Source organism: Siphateles boraxobius, unplaced genomic scaffold (genome assembly GCF_051911475.1).
Source record: "Siphateles boraxobius isolate OS27281-9 unplaced genomic scaffold, OSU_SipBor_1 19, whole genome shotgun sequence".
Classification (NCBI taxonomy): Eukaryota; Metazoa; Chordata; class Actinopteri; order Cypriniformes; family Leuciscidae; genus Siphateles; species Siphateles boraxobius.
In genome coordinates, this window is record NW_027508799.1 from 22,973,837 (window position 1) to 22,995,733 (window position 21,897).

Genomic DNA, 21,897 nt, shown 5'->3' on the forward strand with positions numbered 1-21,897 from the left:
TCTCTTATACACAATGTGGCCAAATGATAATATCTCCAGCGAATCAGAGCTGAAGAAAGAAATGAGGTATCGCATGGCCGTTTAATGTGTCACTGCTATAATAGTGAGCTTACTCTCTCTGATGGGTCATGGTTCTCCAGCTGAAATAAACGCAGCAGAAACAGCTTGTTCTACCTCAATTACTGATTTAACATGTCACACCTGCTCTGTTGTAACTATTACAACTCTCAATGTAATTTCTGTTTTGAATAACACCAATTAAACAGACATTGAACAAATCGCGGAATCACAGTGGTGAAGCTTTTTTGATTTATTTACTTATTTTCTTGAAAATACAAGATTGAAAGTAAAGCCTTGATACTCTGTCCTGGCTGAATCGTTCTATAGTATAGCACTTGAAAAAATGAAATGGCTGCCATCTTCATCTCTGACTGACCTCTCCATGTCAGTGAAACAAACCACATCGATCAATGAAAATGTCAACCATGGCACTGTTTGTTAAAAATACTAACAGACATCTGCACAGCATCTTTCAAAAAGGAAGTTGCCCTACTTTACATACCTGGATACTCTATTTTTACTTCAATTTTTTTTCTCTATTGCATGGTTTTTCAACCCTTTTAAAGCCAAAGACCACTGAATGGATAAAGAGATGGAGCAGGGAACCCTGTTTGCATATTGTTTAAAAAAATGAGTGTTGCCTGTAATGACATGCACACAGTAGCATATTCATGTATTTACACACTTTACAATGCTTACATTACCAAACCAGTAACATTATTATTAATATTAACGTACATATGCTTGTTAAATGTCATTTTGACACAATACATTTTAATGTGGGAGGGACAATGCCTTGGTGTGTACTACATTTGTACTGCACTATTTTTTAAATCTTTTATTGCAGAGTGAGCAGATTTTCAACTACACAAGAAAGTCTATTACAGTTTTGCCAAGCATGTGTGCGTGAGAACGAGAAGACCAAAGACGAAGGCCAAGCACAGTATTTCAAAGAAGCCTTCATCATTCCGAGCTCATTAATGTTACATGCTGAAAGAAGTCACTTTGAAAAGACAATATGGGGAGAATGAGATGAAGAGAGACACATGGAACAGAGTGAGAGAGAAGTGAAAGTGTGAAAGAGAGGTAGGTGGAGAAAGAAAGGGGAGGTGGAGATAGAGAGAGGAGGGGAGGAGAGATAGAGAACGAGAGGGAAAGAGGGGAGGACAGTTCGCCTCTGCGGCGCTGCAAGGACAGCGTGAACATCGCTAGGACACAGACGGACTCAAGCTCTCAACAATCACACATTATACACCATGACATCCATGCCAATCACTGCACTGGACTGACAGCTGTCAATCACAGGAGAAGATTATCAGGATCACCTGCCACAGGAGATTACAAGCTACAATAGGGGACTTAAGCGGAGTAATTCCAACTTGTGTTTGGTGACAAGTTGTCATCCAGGGGAAAATTGGCCATTTTTGATCCCTTAACTAATTTACGCCTGCATGCGTTCACATGTGCATGCTTTAGGGGGAGCGCGTACGTACGAGGTTGTCTCGCTTTGAGTCAGGGTCACCGTCTTGCTGGCTCTCACCCGTCAGTGCAGTGCCACAATAAGCTTCAGTAGAGCCTGTGTTAGTGGGAAGCTCTGTTTATTTAGCCTTTCGTCCACGAAAAACATGAGTGAGGGCAAGAAGGAGTTAGAGATGAGGGACAAAGCCATCATGCACCAGCAGAGGAGACTGAAACAAGCCACCCAGTTCAGCCACAAGGACTCCGCAGATCTTCTGCCCCTGGATGGGCTGAAGAGGATGGGCACTTCCAAAGACCTGGTGAGTGGCTCTTTTGTTCATCCTTCAAATGGTTGTGACAGTTATGAATGTACTTATGTAAATACTTTGCGTGAATATGTGAAAGGATTCATGCACGCAGCATTATATATATATATGCAAATCAGTAACTGATGCATAAAACGATGCATTACTTAGCGCTTCAGGCATGACAGTGAATGTTTCTGACACATCAGTAGATCCGGTTCCAGCTTCCCCTCCATGCTGGAAGATGAAAGTCACACACTTTCACACACGTCGTAGTTTATATCATGGTGAGGACCTCCCATTGACATCTATTGTAATTGAATCAAGCTAATTATAATTACTACAACGCTACTCAACCTCTTTGAAAACCCTTTTGATATTTTGACATTAAATTAAGTGATTAATTTGTGAGGAAATTATGAGGTTGGGGACAAACATTTCGTTCTTGCTTAGTGCAACCTATTTTTTATTAGGTGGACCTTTTGGTCACCTGAAAAACATGTAAATGTTTATTATAAAATGAAGAGTTCAGATGCAAAAACCTCTACGTCCATATGGTGTTATTATAATTGTTATTTAATAATGAAAAAAATACTGTTCAAAATATGCAATTAGTTATATAATAAGGTAGTCACACTAGCAAGAGTGCCGACATGAATGTGATTCCTATAGGCACAATGCAGCAGGGAATCACAATCGTGCTGATATTCAGAGCAACGCAACTGTGAGTATGGTATTGCTTTTATACAGGAGTTCAATAAGCAAGAAGTTAATATTGAGTTACTTAAACTTACATAATATGGCCACTTTATGTATTTTTGCTATGCCAACAAAACTATTTCCAAACGAAGCCAACTGTCATGCATATTCGAGCAACACAGTGGCATTTTGTTTTTTAATTAATCAGTGTTTCTAATCCAAATGGTCTGGTGAATAATTCAATGACTCTTAACATTAAATGAAATTAATGTTTTTGAATAGATCAGTTGACTGAAAGAGTCAGTGATTGTATCCGAAATCGCATACTAAGTAGTTACTACATTTGATAAAGCACCATTTAAAAAAAGTATGTATGAGTCTAATATGAATGAAATCCAGACATAGCCTAATACCATTCACAATTCCTCTTCCGCGGCCTCGGATTATAATATTATTTATTATAATTAATAATAAAAAATGTTATCTAGAGATACTTTTTACTGATTTTTGTACTGTTTTTCTCAACAACAAAAAGTAAAAAGTTTTTTCGAGGTTACATAAGCAGCACAGAAAAATTTTATATTGCCTCTGGGCTTCTGCGCCCCTATTGAGTCGAAATCTCCGTAACGGTGCGCAAATTAATCCCCTCATGAATTAATAAGAGCTGCCTATTTCCACACAAGATTTCTCACAGCTTAAGCTCTCTAGCTTTCCCCCCACATATTTTTAGTTATCAACATCAGAACCTTAGAGAGAAATATTGGTGGACACACACATAATCTCATATCAAAATAATTATAATATCTTACCCCTAATCCTAACGGTTACAGATACCTTTTTCCATGTTAGTCCCTTTACAAAGTCTTAGTGGCACCACAAGTTCCCCACAATATAAGTTTGTCACTACCTGAAACACACAACAATAGGCCAACAATAAACCAAGAGGTAATGTCCTGTTCATTTAGTGATATCTTCTTCCTCTGTGTCATTAAATTGTCTATCTACCATATTAACTGTCCCGCTGTCATCTCTAGCCACTACTCTGATTAGATGGCACATACCCAAACTCCTAGTGCGCACTCCAAGAAACCTTCAGAATATGAGCGTGTGAGCGTGCACAGGCACGCATGCGTGTTTATATATGTGTTCCTATGATTAGAGAGTGCATTTAAATGATCTCCATGCACAGCAGGGAAGAGCTGAAGCTTGTGTGCGCAGCTTACCATGTCAGAGCCTCTAAAATGTGGGAGCTAAAGATAACTTGTTGTCAGTGGAGTTGTTTGTCTTAACACATCGATTTAAACGCTCGATGTGTCTCAAAGAATATCATATTCTGTTTTGTTTTCTTGTGTGTTACTGTTCATGCAGCTGTTGAAAATCACCATCTGGCTTTTGTTGTCCAAAAAAAAGAAAAAAAAAGAAAAAACAATTCCCTGCCTCTTTCTTGTTTCATGAAGGCTGTCATAAGCAATTATTTACCAGATTCGATTTTGACACTCACGGATGGCACAGATGTGTCACGCTTGTCCTGCCGTGGCGAGTCAGAGAGGGCAGACAGATACCTACTGACAGCTAGGCAGATGGCACTGTCTTGTTGCACTCTACAGTGCATTGTGTACCCCTTAAAGGGAAAGATTATGTCCTATGTGTTCATATGGATGAAGTGCAGGGTGTGGAATACAGAGAATTTTGGAGAAGTTGAAGGCCCCAAACAAAGTCCAATTAAATTTATAGTTATAATTGAATGTATTGTATATGAAAATGTTTCCACAGCATTTCAACAACGTTTCCATAACTACAAAAAAATCGAGGAGGTATATATACCTGAAGAAAACTCACTGTTAGCATTCTCATTTATCTCAATGTTAGTTGCTTGGCTGGCACAGCACCCCTGGAAGTAGATAAAAATATATATATATTCAAAAATTATATTAATATTTTACATATTTTATTGCACTTTTAATTAAAATTTTATATAAAATGTCATACTTATAATTAATAGATTTTAATTTATATTAAATTTTATAATTTGAATGTATGTATGTACTATATATATATATATATATATCACAGGACAATAACATACAACAGTGTATAAAATGACCATACCAGACAAAGAACTGAACAAAAACAGGGCTTAAATATATGGGGAGTGTAATCAAATGGAACAGGTGTGAGAACTGATAACAACCAGGGAAACTAACTAGAGAACTAAAGTAGGCAAATCAGGAACACAGAGGTAACGAAACCAAAACTGAACATAATCAGTACACTGAGAGAGAGAGACTGTCAAATATTTTTGTATAATAACCCCTAAACTATATTTTTAATAAATTTGACTCCTCTAAATGTCACTGTATAGGCTGATTCACATCGGATAAAGTGTGTACATGCCAATGATTTTAGAAGTGTTCTCAAGGCACCCTAGTTTGCTGCTCTAATTAACCTACAATTGTCACGTGAAATTGTTCTTGTTACGTAATCGTAGGTTTGTTTTTCAGCTCTTTGGCCCTTAGGCCCTCTGCAATCCCTTCTTCTCTCTCTCATACTGCCTTGTTCTCTCTTGCCGTGAACTAGAACACAGAGAGCAAAGCAGTGAGCATGAATAGGGCACACTCAGATCAGCATTCATGCACAGGAGTTGTGGATGGATTGAAAGAGAGAAAAATGCACAGACTCCTACCTTCCTTACAATGCTTCTTAATGCACTGAAGAACTGTGTGCTACTTATACCGCTATTTGTTGAATTAGTCCAAGGCCGAACATTTCTCACCATTCAAAGATGAGGGCAGACAGTGACTGAATATGTGTGTAAAAGAGTTGTAGCACGTGACTGACAGCCTGCATGCATACATGCCAGTGATTTCTGCAGAATTGTGTGCAAATGTGTGTGTGTGTGGGGGGGGGTCTTCCATCCTTAATTTTATATATATATATATATATATATATATATATATATATATATATATTAATGCATAATGCTGCGATGCATCGCATCTACCATAAAAGGTATATATATATATATATATATATATATATGTGTGTGTGTGTGTATATGTATATACAATGTATATAGATATACACAATATATATATATATATATATATATATATACAGTGCCTAGCATAAGTGAACTCACCCATGCTAAAGTTGACTAAAAAGAGGAATAAAAAAATCATCTTTTGGAAATTGATCTTAATGCCTTAATTTTAAATATGAGGAAAAATTCAACCTTTAAGGACACCAATTTTCTTTGTGAATGAATAATGTATAAATTAAAATATCCCCACATCATCACATACCCTTCACCATACTTAAAGATTGGCATGTTATTTCATATAGCCTAATAGCTGGTTTGATTTGCATTGAGAGATGATCTTATGGAAAGTGCCCCATGCCAATCTCTAGGTATGGTGAAGGGAATGTGATGATGTGGGGCTTTTTTAATTCCAAAGGCGAAGGGAACTTTATCAGGATGCATAGTATCCTGGATCCATGAAACAACTGGCCTTTAAAAATAAAAATCTGCCTGCCTCTATGGGAATTTAACATAGGGGTGTACTGACTTATGCACCGTGTATTTTAAGGAAGAACATTTATTTATTTACGATACATTATTCATTCACAAAGAAAATTGGTGTCCTTAAAGGTTGGAGTTTTCTATTTAAATTAAGGAATTAAAATCAATTTCCAAAAGATTATTTTTTATTCCTCTTTTTAGTCAACTTTAGCATGGGTGTGTTCACTTATGCTAGGCATGTGTGTGTGTGTGTGTTCTGTGATTATCAGAAAAAGCTCTTTATGCTAAGAAAAAAAAGGTTCTTTTAAAAACAGTTTGCTTAATGATCCTTTGGGGAACCCCAAATGGATCTTCCATGGCATCGCTGCAAAAACTTCTTCTTGGAACCTTTATTTTTAAGAGTTTACTATTGACAAACAAACAAAATAGTGTAAAGATTGATAACAAGTGAGTAATGGGAGCTTTGTGTCCAGACTATAACTCCTCATGGCCTCATTGATCCTGAAACATTAACGCTAATTAGTGAGGACTTTTTTCTCACCTCAATCCCTCTTCTCGATCTCTGAGGGACTGTGAGGAGCTGAGATACAAGATGTTCCTTTAGGAGAGATGCTAAAAATACTACCTGTGTCAGGGGGGGAAATAAACAGCTTTACAGCTTCATAGAAGGTATAAGGGAAAAGGGAAAGGGTTAAGATGAATAGGGAGAGGGAGAGGGAGAGAGGGAGGGAGGGAGGGAGAGGGGGGAGGGAGGGAGGGAGGGAGGGAGAGGAGGGAGGGAGGGAGAGAGGGAGGGGGGGGGGAGAGGGAGAGGGAGAGAGAGAGGGAGAGAGAGAGAGAGAGAGAGAGAGAGAGAGAGAGAGAGAGAGAGAGAGAGAGAGAGAGAGAGAGAGAGAGAGAGAGAGAGAGAGAGAGAGAGAGAGAGAGAGAGAGAGAGAGAGAGAGAGAGAGAGAGAGAGAGAGAGAGAGTGTGAGTGAGTGAGTGAGTGAGAGTGAGAGTGAGAGTGAGAGAGAGAAAAGCTGGTTGTCTGGTGCTGGGGCAGGAGATTAGCCATTAGGCAGGTCACACGACTCTCTGAATGAGAGAGAGGAGGCTGTTGCCGTCTGATAATGAGCTATTAGCAGGTAATCACACAAAGAGAGAGAAAGAGAGCAAGCCCTTTCCCCAATCATGCGAATACACTCTTAAAAATAAAAGTTTCTTTATTGGCATCCATGGAAACTTTTTAATGTACAAAAGGTTCTTTATAGTGGAAAAATGCAGGTCTTCATGCAGGTCACTCCTCAAGTTGTGCCAACAATTTCTTAAAGCTATGGAACAAAAATGCTGTGAAAGGGTCAGTTATTTCACCATAAATAGACACTCACCTCTATTTACCCACAATTCAACAGTACCGTTGTTTTGGACATGCTGTTCTGGGCCACATCATTTTCTGCTCATCACTGTCAGGTTGGGACAGATATTTTTCTCCTTCAGAGCAGGGATTGCAATTGCCCCAAAACTACCAATAATAACACACATCTAATTCACAGACCTACGCAAATGAATCATGAATCATTCATGAAGGCCCTTGCAGCGTTTACAGTTAAAAGTTAAAATCGATTTTTAAATAATTCTTCTGGTGGGACTGAATATGATCAAATGTAAATCTCCCCTCTAAATCTAATCTGTTCATTATAGTCTTTACATAAATTTGATGTCATATTTTGTCATAAATTACACAACAGCTGTTCTTTTAAGCGTAATGTTTCGTCACGGCATTGTTATGTCCTCCTTTAATGACTGCTTTACCTTGACTGTATTAAAAATCTTATTATGAAAGGTGGTCTTTTTATAGTTCCTGACTAGTCAATATTGTTTTCTTTTATGCATCTGGTGTGTCAATGACTTTATATAATCAGATGCACAAGGTTACAGAGTCTTTTCAAATCAACAACTATCAGAACCACACAAGAGCATCGCTCTATCAAGGCAACATGTAGTGACAGCCAGCTCTCAAAAGAGAGAGAGAGAGAGAGAGAGAGAGAGAAACATAATGCTATGATCAATCCTGTCAAAATCAACCTACAAAAGCAAACCCAGATAAAGATAAAGGTAATTCAGTTTTGTTGTGTTTAAAAGCAGACTGAAAAAACTATTTTACCTGAATTCACCTGTACATGTACCCTAAAAAAATGGTGTAGAAACAATGTTCAGTCAGAAATTGCTAGTAAATTTCACAAATTACAAAGAGGCAACACTGAATTAAATGAAATTTTTGAAGTAGAAAGACTGTAAAATGTATTCAATAATCTGTTTTACAGTAAAATATCTTCAATTATAAGATGTAAGACGTAATAAATTAGCAAGATAATTATTTATAATCTAATCTTATTTTATTAATTATATAATTAACTGTAAAATATTAAAAAATATTAAGACTTGTTTACAGATATTTCTTGAATTTTTTCTTTAAAAAAAAAATAGATGTTTAAATCAAGCAAGAAAAAGCCTAATCTGCAGCAACTGTATGATGCTATCATGTTAATATGGTCCAAACTCTCTGAGAAATGTTTCCAGAATCTATGCCATGAAGAATTAAGGCAGTTCTGAAGGTTCATCACAGCCCAATTAACTTGATGTGTTCACTTACATTATTAATCTTTTCAATAATAATAAAACGGCAATTGTGGCGTTCATTCTGATTAATTTATACTTAACTATGTGTAAAATTACTGATGTTGTCATAATCCAGTGGTGGATGGAAGTGATGCAAGGCAGATGTTTTTTTAGGCTAAAGCTGCACTGTTGTGTTGTGCTGTGCTGTGATCAAACTATGTCATCGTTGATATGCCTGATATTACAGAGATTATGCTTATTACCAGGTAAATGGTCTAAACTGTGTATTTTTTTAGGATCAAGGTCATAAGGTCAGTTTAACAACCTGGATCTTAGCACACTTGTATTTTTCGGACATCATCCAGATTTTACTCTGCATGTAAATAGTAACAGATGTTTTGGTTATACACATCTAACTTCACCTGCGTTCTTATTCAAAACAAGTTCAGTCTCTCTCTTTTTACCCACACCAGACAAGCCGGACATCTGAGCAGAAGGACAAACCGAACAAGTTATGATTGGTCTGTCAAGCTGTCAGAAACAAGAGCAATGCATTTGTTTTCATGCAGGCAAAGTAATCAATCAAATCAATTATAACAATCTAATTTACCAGCCTTTGGATGTAAGCAGCAATAAAGAGCATCTGAAGCACCGTCCACAGTCAAGTCACAGCTGGATGGTTTTTCTCATCTTGTAAGAGGGTGTCAACGGGAATGTAAGGGCTCTTGTGGAGGTCATCTCATTATAATGCCGGGATAAAACGAGCTTTGCAATACCATCTCAACCTTTGACTCTGTGTGAGGATATAGTTTCGTCTGATCACACGGTATCGGATTTTGTAAAGATCAATGAATAAGAGAACAGATTGTTGCAACCTCTGTGACTTTTTATTCGATGAAAGAAGATGAAAATCCATACATCTGTAAGCCTTGAATACATGAAGTGCCACCCAGGCTGATTTTATAGCAAAAAGTCAAAAAGCAACAGAACTCTCATTGTGGCTGGGGATTCTGCTGACGGACATGCACTCTTTTTCGATCAATATACAAAAGTCTATTATAAAAAATGCTATTACACACCATCTAACCCACAGCAGCGGATCAATAGTGTTGTTGCGTAGCTGGAGGAAATACCTAGTGATAATGTTTTGGTGAGCTGACACATTTACAGCACGATGCTAGAAAAATGTTGACACGCACAGGATGAAAGTTTTTCTGATTCAATGCTCATGTACTTTGGATATGAAAGGCTTTATTTCATTCCATTCCTTTTCAAAGACCTATTTTTGTATATGTCTATTTTTGTATTTTGTATATTTCAAAGACCTATTTTTGTATATGTTTGCATATGTAGCGATTTTTTTACATTATGATTGTTTTATATATTTTTTTTATTCATTCAAATTGTTTTATGATATATATAATTAACATTATAAAAGAATACATATATATATATATATATATATATATATATATATATATATGTATGTGTATATATATACTTTCCAAAACACATCTATCATCTTAAGCTGAATCTTTGATCAGGATGAGCATGTGCTTTGAGTTACAAAAGAACAGCACATGCAGCCGATGAAAGAGATGGGAAAGAAAAGGAAGGGAAGATCTAGGTTTCTCTGTGTATTTTCAGCTTCCCCTTTGAGAATATCTGAATGATACTTTCAAGAGGTCCTGATAATTGTATTACTAGAGGCAGAGAAAATTTAAAAAGCAGATCAAATTGCAGTCTGGTCTCCTCAGGTCGCTCTGCTGTGGAAATGGCAGCTGTTCTCTAACTATGTTATAGGGAGAAGCAATCTCATAGACAGTAACACAGCACCTGCACTATGTACAGTGCACAGATTGCCTTCTTTATCCAATATTCACTCATCTGTCATAAACAACAATCACCAGGATTTATTTCTGAAATATAACTGAGATATTGTGCTATCTAGCCAAAAGAAATATAACCGCATAATAGTATCACACTAACATTTAAAAGGCCAATGAAACTGAAATAAAGGCATCAGAAGAAAGCTTTGAGGAATTGATTTGAGATGTTTATTTTTAGTGTTATTCTGTTAGCCTGTTGAATGAGACGGAATTGCATCAGTTTGTTAAAGAAGGTTGACAGAGTGACACTCACAGCCTCAAAAACGACTTTATAAAAAAGCTATTTTAAAACTATACCACTTTACATTAAAAGCATGCTGGAAGTTAATGGTGTCTTTCGGGAACTGTGGCCAAAGCAGACACACATAACTAATATAACTTACATAACTTTAGCACTCAGGGGTTAATGTTGGAGTTTGAAATGGCGAAAAACGGACTGATAAAACATCCGTAAACCTGTTTATTTCCCACAGGCATTCACACTGCAGCAATGCAAAAGGGAAAAAAACATGTATCGTCAAAGTGCTCAGCAAAATATCATTCTACAAAATAGCTCCACAGGTTCTTCAGAGGACCCTATTGAAAGAAATGAGTTTGTCAAAAATTGGAAAAAAAAATTTGTAGGTTGATTTTTTTTTTCCCCCAGCAGTCTTACTGATATGAAAAAATCATGGGCTACAGTACGTTTGAAGTATAACACTAGTATTCATTATATGCATTTTGCAATGATAAACATTTCAAGCATAGTATGTAACACTTTAGTCACATGACAATAATTTAATTAAGTGTTTAATTTAATATAATTTAATGTAATATTTATATTGTGCATATTTTTAATTTAATATTTAATTCTATATAAAATATTTAATTTAATTCAATTCGATAAATTTTTTCAGTCCGGTTTTATGTCAAAAAACAAACAAACAGATATTACTTATATTTAATTTGAAGTCCTTTTTATGTAAATATAGTAGAACAATCAGGTTATCTATGCATATAGAAAATTTGCATACTGTCAAAAATATACAAACTGCAGAAATATAGTACAGCCATAGCAATGAATGACATCACTTCCTATTCCTGTGTGCCCCATACAGCAGCCCCACAGCATCGTGCAGCGACGCCTCATGGAGGGCAACATTCCACGTTTGCGTGGAGAGGCCCGGGACATCCCATCTCTTGTTCGCTCACCCCTGGCAGACAGCAAAGACGGCGGAGATCCAGAGGAGAGGAGCGAGAGCACAGTGGATGACTCCACGGAGGAGAGGGAGTCTCCAGAGGAGAGCGAGAAGAGCCTTAGGTCTGACGAAGATGCGGATAATGAATATGAAGGGGACAGCAGCGATGCAGGAGGGAAGACAGAGTCCAAACAGAAAGACAAACTGGGAGATGAGAGGAAGAAAGGTCTAAAAGAGGCCGAGAGAGCATCCTCCCTCTCAGCTCTAATGGTCCAGTGTAAGGTAGGCATTCACACAGATGAGCTGAGCTGAGCTGTCTGTGCCCATAATAGAAGCAATAACAGCTTGCTGCAGTGACAAAACACAAGCTCTGGCTCCCTATGACTCATGGTTTTATTTTCCTCACAGTCGATTGTTCTCGACGGTGGGGTTTGAGAGGGTTTTAGAGGGCCAGTATGCATCTAAAAAGCCCAAATCAGTGAAACACCACATGCAAAGTTTATAACCGAGATGACATAACTGGTGCGCAAGTGACTCATTGTATGGTGACATAACATCTATCTAACCAATACTTTTCAAAGGTTCAAAAACTCATACATAAGACACAAGGAACTATAAGAAAAGTTTGGGCTCGGTATATGAGAAGTTTCTTGACCACCAGGCTACATTTATTTGATAAAAAATTAAGTAAATACAGTTAAATTACTTATTTTAAAATATTTATTAAATGTAATATTTTCCTGTGATTGCAAAGTTGAATTTTCAGCATCATTACTCCAGTCTTCAGTGTCACACGATCTTTCAGAAATCATTCTAATATGCTGATTTGCATCTTAAGAAACATTTATTATTATTATTATCCATGTAAAAAACAATGGTGCCGTTTCATTTTTTTTCAGGATTCTTTGATGAATAGAAAGAACATAATTTATTTACAGTTCATAGGAGAAAACCAGGAGAAATAGCAGCATACTCTACACACTTACTAAAGACAACAACTGATGGGGAACAACTGAAACACAGGGCTAAATACAGGGGACATACAAAGGCAACTAAACCAGACACAGGTGAAACACATTAGTAACTAAGGCAACTAACAAGTGAATTAAGAAGACTAAACTGAAAGGAAACAAAAGAAATACAGGCACATGAATGATGAACGAAAACACAAGAACACTGAACAACATTACCCTGACAACAAATGCCTTTACTGTCACATTTGATCAATTTAATGCGTCTTTGCTAAATAAAAACATTAAAATCTTACCGACCCCAAACTTTTGAATAGTAATGTATATGGGAAAGGAACAGAATTAGCTAATAACTTTCAATGACTTCTCCAGTCATTAGAAGTTACTGAACAAGGCGTCTTGTTCTAAAATATATACATTTTTAAAAACTAATTTTCAAAACTTTAAATAGCTAAAAAGTTAAGTTTAGACTACTGAATTTAAAAAATATATACATATTTTTTATTTTTAAATTATTTCCTCAGGTCTGAAAATACCTATTCTAAATTTCCCTGATGTTTCAAGGTTTTCCAGCACCATCTATTTCCATTAAACGGTTCTCTCTTTTACTATAGAGCAGACTGAATATCATCAAAATGGGCCATTTCGCAGGACCCTTCTCCATCACCCTCCATTCATGTAGTGATTGAGCGTGGTAAAAATAGACCCTAAATTAAAGCGTGTGAACCAAAGAGCAGCTAATTTCCTCTGCCTACACATGTCAGCTGACAATTCAAGAACAACAAGACCAATCAATGGACCACCGAACTCAAATTAGGCAACCATGACAATGCCTGTGAAAATGTGGTTACCTGAAGAGATATTAGCTTTTCCAGCTCACAGCATGGTAATAATGAAGGCAAAATACAGTTAACAGAGTTTAATTTGCCATAATGAACAGCTGACTGCAACTTATTTATTTATAGATAAAAAGTAAATAAATGAACAAATTAATAATTTTTAATTTAAAAATTAATTGATTTGACATTTCAAATTCAATTAATTACTTAGCATTATTATCATCAATCAAACAAACTAAAAACAAACAAAAGAATCAAGGTTATTCTACCACTATAAATACAATTTTTTTTTAAAGTTTATCATTTACAAAGCTTAGCTATATATATTTAATGTATAATGAACAAAAAGCAAATAACAATAATGGTATATTAGTTATAAATGAACATTAACCTAGATTAATAAATACTGTTAAAATTGTTCATTGTTATTTTATGACACCTAATATTAAAAATGTAACAATAATGTATAGTATTCTCTTTTTAAGAAAGAGACCACAAAGTTATACAAGTGACAAGTGCTGGGTCAATATACAAAAAACATTTGGCCATGACACGTCCGGCCAATCATAATGAAGTATTTCAAAAAGCAGTGTAATAAGGCATGTAAATCCAGATTTAAGTTAAATGAACGGAAATTCTCAGTTGAATGTTGCATTTCGAATGAACTGAATGTTCTTGAAAACACATGCAGTTGTATTGTCAAAGGGTGAACTGAAAGACGGAATGAAACCATCAGCGTCTAATTAAAGCTTGGGTAATGAAGAACCAGATAAGTGGGGCAGCGTTTTACTGGTTCATGCCTCCGCTTCTGGAAAGATATGTTTCAGTTTGAGGCAGCAAAGTCAAGCACGATTTTGCTCCATGGAGAGCATCATTATAAATGTATCGCACATGCACCAATGCACACATATACACCCATTTATAATAGCGGCAATCAAATAAAGACATAACACAGCTCACAATGGAAGCATCCCACCGAGTTTGACTGTTTTTATAGCGTCCACTAGGAGTGCAGGGTGCAAGGAAAGACACTGAGAAACTAATGAAGACGTACACGACATCACAAAGTCAGTTTCCCTCATATGGTGCGTTTCCACCTCATTGTGTTCTATTTAGGCCACACTTTCAAACACTTTCAACACAGCACTAGAGAGCTAGCAGAGGAAGAAACAAGTGTGAAACAATGCAAGGAAATGGGGTCGGAACAATGTGCTAGAGGGGCTCAACGGCCCCCCGTATTTGCACAATGAGAGACTGACGCACTGGTGCGAGAGATGGTGTGTCCCACCTTTTATGTGGTAGGAAAGTTGCGGGGGTGACAGCTCACCTTGAGTGACAGGAAACTCAAAGAGGTTGCTACAAAGCTCTCATCCACTTATTTATCTTTAACGGTGGAACAGTGCTGACGCAGACCTCATCCCTCACTCATTAACTGTGCAGTTAGGAAACTGGCGAAGAGCAAAAGCAAAAGCTTAAGAACGCTTTAGCTGTGTGTAGGTGGAGCCATATTGTCTTTAAATCCTCATGCATGCTGAGAGACCATATGCCAAAAACCGGTTCTAAATCCCTCGAAATGTCTCAGCTGAGGCGTCCTCCTCCCACGACACTAATTTATTATATCATATAATAATAATAATAATAAAGTATTATTTAATAGGTAATGTGTTACTTATCAAATATTATAGTTGTTTAATAACCAAATGGTATTATTATTGCAGCTCTCTGAAATAATCGAATCCAGATCAAATCAAGTCAAATACTTTTATTAATGGCTGTATTTACTGTACAAAATCATGGTAACATACTTGATCTTGGAGAGTTGTTTTTTAAATAATTATTAATTATTAAATTAAATAGTATATACTTTTTATAAGAGGCAGTTATGATGTAACAGCAACGACACTTCAGGTGTTTAAAAAAAAGGTGCAGTTACATTATACACATTAATTAACTACATTAGTTAACATGAACTAACCATGAAAAGTATTTCTTAAGCATTTATTAATGTTTGTAAATTAGAATTTCAACTTTTACTAATATATTATTAAAATCTAGGTTGTATCTGTTAATATTATTTGAAGGACCTGAGCTAACTAACAATGAACCGCTGAAGTTTTATTACTTAATGGTTAACAAAGATTAATAAATATTGTACTAAATGTATCGCACATTGTTAGTTAATGTTACACTGTAAAAAAGTTGCTGCCTTAAAATTTTTAAGTACAATTAACTTGGATGTTTAAGTCATTACAACTTAAAATAAATTAAACTGACTTAAATGAGTTGAATCTGGTATAACTTACAAATAAAGTTGAAAATTGCTTAACTTATTCTGATGAGTTAAAGCAATGTAAAAACAGATGTTGTCATAACTTATTGATCATATACTTTTTTACAGTGTAGATAATGCATTAACTAACGTCAACTAACGAGGCCTTATTGTAAAGGGTTACCATAATATCTCCACTACAAATTAAATATATAAACTAAAATATATTTGTCTTCTTCATTCTTCCTGCAGACATGCACATTTTGTTTGAAAATTAAACAAAAGACATAAAAGGTACTATTTTCATATTTATACTTTGTCTTTTTCCCCGCACAAAATGTGCATGTTTGCACATAGGAAGTATGAAAAAAAAGGAGTTAAAAAAAACCCACAATTTTTTTTCAGCATTTTTTGCGCTGATCTATTAAGAAAAATTCCAGAAATAACACATATGGAGTAAGCTATTGTGGTTTGACCCAAAACGTGTGGAAGAATCCATCAGGAAACAAACGGATGGCTAAGTTAAAGAACAATCCACAAATTCTGCTAATACAGAACTAATTATTTACACATAAATGTCAAGCAAGCAACATGAACAGGCACTTAGACCTTCCAAACAGCAAATGCTGCAAAAGCACAGGGTCACTGTTCATCTGATGAGCTCTGAATTCTGCAAGCGCTGATGGAATTTCAGGTCAAAGGAGAGACTGAGAATCAACTGACTCACTGAAGCGAAACGACAGGGGCTTCCACAAAGTAGCTTTGACAGTGTCAGTCCATCATTAACCAGGACTATTATCCTCAGACGCTGCTAAACTATCAATCCTGATACTGTCACACAATGCAAAAACAAAACCTGGCATTGTCTATTTAAAAGAGCAAGAACTAATATCTGTTCTTCAACATACTGTAGTGTCTCAGCTTGGCGTCTGTGTGAAACTAGTATGCAGACTGAGAACGTTGTTAGACTGTTGACTGATAATGTGTTCTGCTATTCCTGTCATGTAAAAAAGGCATCACAAGGGAAAAATATTATATTATCAAGGAATTCATCTGAGTGAAGATTTTTTTTCATTTTATTTTGCAGTGTGGAGATGCAGAGGTGATGTTATCCATAAACACAGGGTGCCAACACAACCACATCTCTAAAACATGCTGCAGACGACTGGGGTAAGTTTATTTTACACACACAGAACAAACAATTCAAATTTCAAAAAACATCACTTAGTATGATTAATAAGCTGTTTTCCAAAACACGTCCCCATAAGGACAAGGATTTCGGATATTGCCATCTTTGGGGGGCAATGTTGTCATTTTGTCCCCATAATAGGGTTTACTTAGTCTGAGACTAGGCACAGTCTGAGACACAGCCTCAGACTGAGACATAGCCTTGTCTGTGAAACTGGGCATTAAACCTTAATAAAAAAATATTACATGTCCTAAATGCTTGTATTTATTGCAGACTGAAAACCAACCAGGATGACAAACCTCAAGACAAGCTGCCACTCAGTGATTCAACAGTGGAGACAGTGAAGTCCCTGCACCTGCAGCTGGGCAGAGAAAGAGTTCAATGCACTGCCCAGGTCATAGGTCAGATTTCAAAGTATCTCCAGTCGCATAAAAAATAAAAAATAAAACAAAAACATGGCACCATTCAGCTGTTTATAAAATGATTGATAGATTTGACTGAATACAGAATAGCTGAGAGACATCCAGGGCATACTCCTTAACAGAACCGGGTTCAACCATATCTAAGTTTAATGAAAAGAGGAAAATCTTATGAGAGTGTGAAAAGGGATTTTAATATAAGTGTCTTCAGCTTGTATTTGCATACAGGTTTCAGAGTAAGCTACTGACCTTTTCCAGTTCAGTCTGGGAATGCTTGAACAAAGAAATGTGGGCAGCACAGAGGAATTACATAACAGAAGAGCACATGACTTGGGCACAGTGTCGGTCGTGTTTCCTGCATGCATTGCATACAGATTTATAATAAAGCTATACCAATGATGGCAGTTTTATTAAGCTACCTCATGTGCTCTTGTATTTAGAGAAAGAATAAAATGATGCTCACAGGGGAAAGATGTTCTCTTTTTGCCTCCCACATTTTGAGTCTCACTTCTCTTCTGTACACAGAGGATGCCACGTTTGAGGTGTGTCTGGGTCTACAGACTCTGCTGGAACTCAAAGTAAGCCCTGCGTTTATTAAACCTTATCTTCAGAGTCTCGAGTGGCATGATTTCTAATCCACGCGTCTCTGGCTTTTAAAAGTTTTGTATTTTCAGTCTGAGTTTTAAACGCATGAATTTAGTTTTTTTGAAAATCACTTGCTTCTAGATGACTAACACGATTAGCAGTATAGCAGATCAGATGTTGCAAACTTTTTAATGCTTCTGACCCCCAAATATGATGATTCCCTTGTGTATATTTTCGTGTATAAGAACCAATTTATACGGTAAAAAAATAATTATATATACATATACTGTATAGAATATTTCACACATTTATTTATATATATATATATATATATATATATATATATATATATATATATATATAAATGTGTGAAATATTCTCTACACATTTTTTGCAAAATTATTGCTTTCGATATAATAAAATATTTATAAATGTTGGGTAAATTTCTGTACATTTTTTAACACATATTTTGTTCTTAATAATATTATTTATTATGAATAATATTTTATTAATTTTACACAATTTTTTCATCTCAACCTTTTCCTCTGCCCCCAGTTTGATCTAGATCACATCATCATTCCTTTAATTGAGACCTAATAATAGCAAATTACAAGCTTATAATCATATAATTTGTCATATAGTTTAAGTTTTTTTTGATAAAAATCACATTATTTAGCAGTATGTGTAGTAGTATGTGTTCTCGTGCAATGCTCTACCAGTGGATTTTTAACAACTGAACTGTGAAAAATAAGCATGCTGAAATCATCACAGACATAACGTGATGCAAATCATATTATGAAATAAGTCCGAAAACAAGAAGCAAAGAAGTTTTGAGACTATGTTAGATGGCTTCTGACACTAAGTAGCTTTGTAGATGATGGGGGAGTTATTTTTGATCATATATCTAAATATTAACTCTGTTCTGAATATGGTTATTTCAAATGCCAGGGGAAAATTGAGTTATGAGGAGGAAGCTAAAAGCTATTAAAAGAAGAGAAAATCCTTTTTAAAGTATGACAGTGGGAGCGAGAAAAGGGGATGTGAGAGAGAGAAAGCTAGAGGATGAAAGTGTGGAGGACGTGGACAGTATCTCTTTAAGTATATGCAAATACTATTCTTGTCAGAAGAAAAAGATAATGTATGCAAGGAGAAGGATCCCTGAAACCAACGCGGACCTGTGAAGACAATAAACAGGAGAATTAAACTTAGGCCTGTTTTTCAGCCATTCTTTTCACCTGGAATATATATACGCTCTTCAGACTGTTACATGTACAGTGGCAAACAACAACAACAACAACAAAGCCTGTTCACCAATAATCTTGCTTTACAAAGGCACAACACAGTAATTACACTTTGTGAGAACCAGTGACCAAAGTCAAGTCTTTAGACTATGATCTATCCTGTGACAGAGGTGTTTGGTTTTAGAGAAAACAGACTGTGAAAACTGGTATCAAATAAATACATATTTCTCAGTTCCAGTGCTGACGTAGTTACTGCGTCTTGAAATGTCCCCAGCTCATAATTCTTATCATAAAGTATCTAAAAATAGAAAATTAACTTTGATGCTGATTACTAAGTTGCTGCTAAGGTGTCATCATTTTTTGCTAGGGCAGGCAAACAGATAGACAGAATGATAGAACGTATTACTGAATGATAGACAATGATAGATAGAAAAACAGACAGATTGAACGACAGACAGACGTATAGAACGATTGATGAACGATAGAACAGACAAACAGAAATCTAGATAGGATGGCAGACAGATTGAATGACAGAGACAAACTGATATAGATCAACAGACAGACACAGATTGAACAACAGACAGAGAGATTTATAGACAGAACAATAGATAGATAGACAGGCAGACTAACAGATAGACAGACAGACAAAATGTCAGACAGACAAATAGAAGGACAGAACAATAGATAGATAGACAGGCAGACAAACAAACAAACAGATAGACGGACAGATAAAACGTCAGACAAACAGAAAGAACGATAGATAAAATGATAGAGACGGACGGACAGATAGACATACATACATACAGACAGACAGACAGACAGATACAGATTGAACAACAGACAGACAGAGATATATAGACAGAACAATAGATAGATAGACAGACAGACAGACAATTAGACAGACAGACAATTAGACAGACAGACAGACAGACAGATAGACAGACAGACAGACAGACAGATACAGATTGAACAACAGACAGACAGAGATATATAGACAGAACAATAGATAGATAGACAGACAGACAATTAGACAGACAGACAGACAGACAGATGATGGATAGATAGATAGATCGATAGAATTCTATGGAATATTTGATCTTTTGTAAGAGGAAAGCTTCAAGTCTGATAAGTCAGAAAAGGCAGCAACTGTGACAATGAGAAGTAAATATAATAAGTAACTCTCTATTCCCAGTGCTGTGTGGACCTGAACTCCAGAGTGCTCCGTCTCCACAGCACAGAGCAGGAGCTTCCCTTCCTGGATCCACCCGCTTGTAGCCAGTGCCATCACCATGACAACAACAAAAACATGTGACCTCGGACCTACGTGCCCAACAACCGCCATGACCGTACCCATGTAATCAGAGAGGAAGTTGACGGAAGGATGCCTGCATCTGGTCTGTAGTGTTCCCTTGTGCCAGATCAACATAAACAGGCCTCTCCTCTCTCTCACATCTTTCCTTCTTTGTTATTCATTGTTTGTTTCTGTGCTATTTACAGAAATCTGCCAACTATGATTTTTTTTTATTATACTTTGCTGTGCTGAATTAGTTTTGATTAAATGTAATAAAGCTCAGGAGGAGGAAGGTTGTGTTCTGATATGTTAAAATTGCCTTTATCAAAATGACAAAAGGGGCATGTGGTTAATCCGTAAGAAATTGAGTTAATGTTTGAAGACTGATTAGTAATATTCTTTAAGTGGTGATTTTAATTACAATACAAGTACATTATATTCTTGTACGTTACAGTAACTGAGAGTTGACGAGATACTTCACACTTTGGGATCTCCTAAACAATCCCTAAAACCTGATTTTATACTTTTAAATGTGTCAAAAAAGAAAAGAAAAAAGAAATCAGAAAGTTTCTTTCACAAAAACCTCTAGCTAGAAATCTCTCACCCGAAACTGCCTTTAACTAAACAAAGACTGTGTTTTCAAACCTCATTTCCCTTTAGAAAGTCAAATCTGCCCTCAGATGATAAGAAGGACTACAGCCAGCCCAATCAAATGTTAATTGAGTCCTTGGGCTCCAATCTCACTCAATGACCCCCAAACCGAGCAAAACACTTCACGATTTTACAGACTTTTCCATTTGTATTTTTCTGCTTTTGGTCCGTCAGAGTGTGTATCACCTGCATGCGTTTTCTTTTAGAATGGTTAAATTCTCCTCTTCTAGAGCCTAGTTTCTGGAAACCCTGTTCAGTTGCTGCTCAGCTTGTCCTCATGACCGGAAGCATTTCTCCACCTCCTACGCCTTGCTCATTGCTTTGTTTTTCCGCTCATAAGCACAACTAGACTGTCTTAATACAGCCAAAATCTCCCACTAAAATGCCAACCGATGACCCAAAGGGCATCTATGTCCCACACAAACTCAGTCTAAAGGGTGGGGATAATTAAATTGTTGGCACACAATGCTTAATAACCAAGATCATCCAGCCTTTTAACAGTATGGATGACCTTTCAGTGAAGGATGTCCATATATTTGCCAATTTTATGTCTTCTCTTTCTTTCTACACTGTTTTGAGGGCCAATTGTAAGAGGGAAAAAAAATGTTTATTTTTGGTGTTTTTTGGTTTCCTTTTCTCTGAATAGTATTTTCTCTGCCTAAACAAAATAAATATGTATTCTGGCTATAAAGGTGGTATTCTGGTCTTCATTAATGCACAGATCTCTTACAAGC

The 21,897-nt window shown here is 36.2% G+C and overlaps 1 protein-coding gene across 1 annotated transcript; it reads left to right on the forward strand.

Moving 5' to 3' along the window:
• Positions 1-1,180: 1,180 nt before the first annotated feature.
• nrip2 (nuclear receptor interacting protein 2) lies at positions 1,181-21,854 on the forward strand. Its single transcript, XM_077234345.1, has 6 exons — positions 1,181-1,838; positions 11,628-11,990; positions 16,875-16,957; positions 17,250-17,377; positions 17,921-17,973; positions 20,414-21,854. The coding sequence occupies exons 1-6, from the start codon at positions 1,686-1,688 to the stop codon at positions 20,531-20,533; spliced, it is 900 nt and encodes a 299-aa protein (XP_077090460.1). The 5' UTR covers positions 1,181-1,685; the 3' UTR covers positions 20,534-21,854.
• The last annotated feature ends 43 nt before the right edge of the window (positions 21,855-21,897 follow it).